This window comes from Sinocyclocheilus rhinocerous, unplaced genomic scaffold, assembly GCF_001515625.1.
Source record: "Sinocyclocheilus rhinocerous isolate Xijiao unplaced genomic scaffold, SAMN03320098_v1.1 scaffold522, whole genome shotgun sequence".
NCBI classification, from domain to species: Eukaryota; Metazoa; Chordata; class Actinopteri; order Cypriniformes; family Cyprinidae; genus Sinocyclocheilus; species Sinocyclocheilus rhinocerous.
Window position 1 is genome coordinate 334,712 of NW_015625031.1, and position 1,828 is coordinate 336,539.

At 37.7% G+C, this 1,828-nt stretch overlaps 1 protein-coding gene across 1 annotated transcript in view; it reads left to right on the plus strand.

The window, feature by feature from the left end:
• The window catches only part of LOC107748304 (vinculin-like), a 38,989-nt gene that overhangs the window by 24,117 nt on the left and 13,044 nt on the right, over positions 1-1,828 (plus strand). Inside the window, exons 9-10 of the mRNA XM_016563051.1 lie at positions 819-972; positions 1,060-1,235. Coding sequence (XP_016418537.1) covers positions 819-972; positions 1,060-1,235 — 330 coding nt within the window. The remainder of the gene's footprint in view (positions 1-818; positions 973-1,059; positions 1,236-1,828) is intronic.

Sequence of the window (1,828 nt, forward strand, 5' to 3'; positions counted from 1 at the left end):
TGTGTGTGTGTGTGTGTGTGTGTGTGTGTGTGTATATATATATGATTGTATAATTATATATATGAATGTATAATATATGATGGCGTAATGATTAATGTATTTTTATATACATTTATAAACATTATAATATCCGTGTTGATCAATCACTGTCAGTGATAGGTCACCCAAACGACCGTTTACATCTGAGAAAACCTGACTCATAGATCACATCAGGTTTTCTTCCCGGTCGTCTGATTAAAAGCAGCGGTCCGATATTACCCATAATCCTCTTAAACCCCATTTTCTATCTCTGCTGGGAAATTGCTGTGCTGCTCATGTCTAAATCTAGACTTTTTAATTAAAAATAATATAAAAAATGTATGCTTGAATATTTTTTTAAATAAAAATATAAAAATATTTACGTTGCAATGTTATGATAAATCGTATTCAAAATATTTGTCATTCAATATTTGTTGTTTTTTTTTAGAAAAAATAATACTGACATTTACAATTAAGTATTTTTATTTATCAAAGATAATATTAAAAATATTTGTTTTAATATTTTAATAAAAAATATTGAAAATAGTTATTTCTATATTGTTTATTAAATATAATATTAAAATATTTACAGTTATTTTTTATCAAACAATAGTAAAAGTATGTGTAAATATTTAAATAAAATATAATGTAAAAAGAATTAGGTTGAAGTACTTTGTTTATCAAAGAGGAGGGAATTACGTCAGTGACACACCACCAGAAGTTCATCCACAGTTGTCTGTTTTCTTGAAGCTTGCTATGTTTGTGACGTGTGAAGTGTTTGACGTGTGTGTCCTGCGCAGGGGTCAGGGAGCGAGTCCGGTGGCCATGCAGAAAGCACAGCAGGTGTCTCAGGGTCTGGACGTCCTGACGGGGAAAGTGGAAAATGCGGCGCGTAAACTGGAGGCCATGACCGGCTCCAAACAAGCCATCGCCAAGAGGATCGACGCCGCTCAGGTGAGCCTGCTGCTTGTGTTCGGTCTGGACCAATCACACTCCGGTCTGAGCAGTGTTTTGAGCACGCTCGTGTTTTGTGAACGGCAGAGCTGGCTGGCGGATCCTCACGGCGGTCCGGAGGGGGAGGGGAACATCAGGGCTCTTCTGGGAGAAGCCAGGAAGATCGCGGATCTCTGCGAAGATCCCAAGGAGCGAGAGGATATCCTGCGCAGCATGGGCGAGATCGCCGGCCTCACCGCCAAACTCTCCGAGCTCAAGGAAGCGTACGTATCTCTCAGCATCTTGACTTTGAGTAGGGCTTTGTGGCGATTCTTGGCCTGGATCTTTGGAATATTAGCGGGATGTTCCGTGAGGAATCCTGGTTTCCATTGTTTGACTGTTTGGCGGTAGCTAAGCAACAGCTGTCCGGAAGTTCTGCACATTTTTTTAGTCAGATGAGCTGCTGCGTGTGTTTCTGCACTTATTTCACAGATGTAACCGAACTCGTGGGCTTAATCTAGTTTACTTGTTGAAAAGTGCATCAAAAAAAGCATCTTTTGAAGATTTGATGACACTAATCCTGGCAAACAAAACCGTCCTGTTTCAGCTTGGCTTTAGTTTCTTTTTCAGACTGATTAAAATCACCTGCAATGCAAACTTGTACATCAAAAACCGCTGTTTCGTAATGAGAATCTCATTAAATAAATCTGCTGTCTACAAAAGAGGAGCTTTTGTAGATTTCTGCCAAAATAAAAGCTCCGTGGCATGATGTTTGAATGCAAAGAATTTAAGACGGCAATAAATATTAGCTTTGTAATTTTAAAGTTCTGTAAAAAAAAAAATAATAATAATAATAATACTTATTAAATATATATAT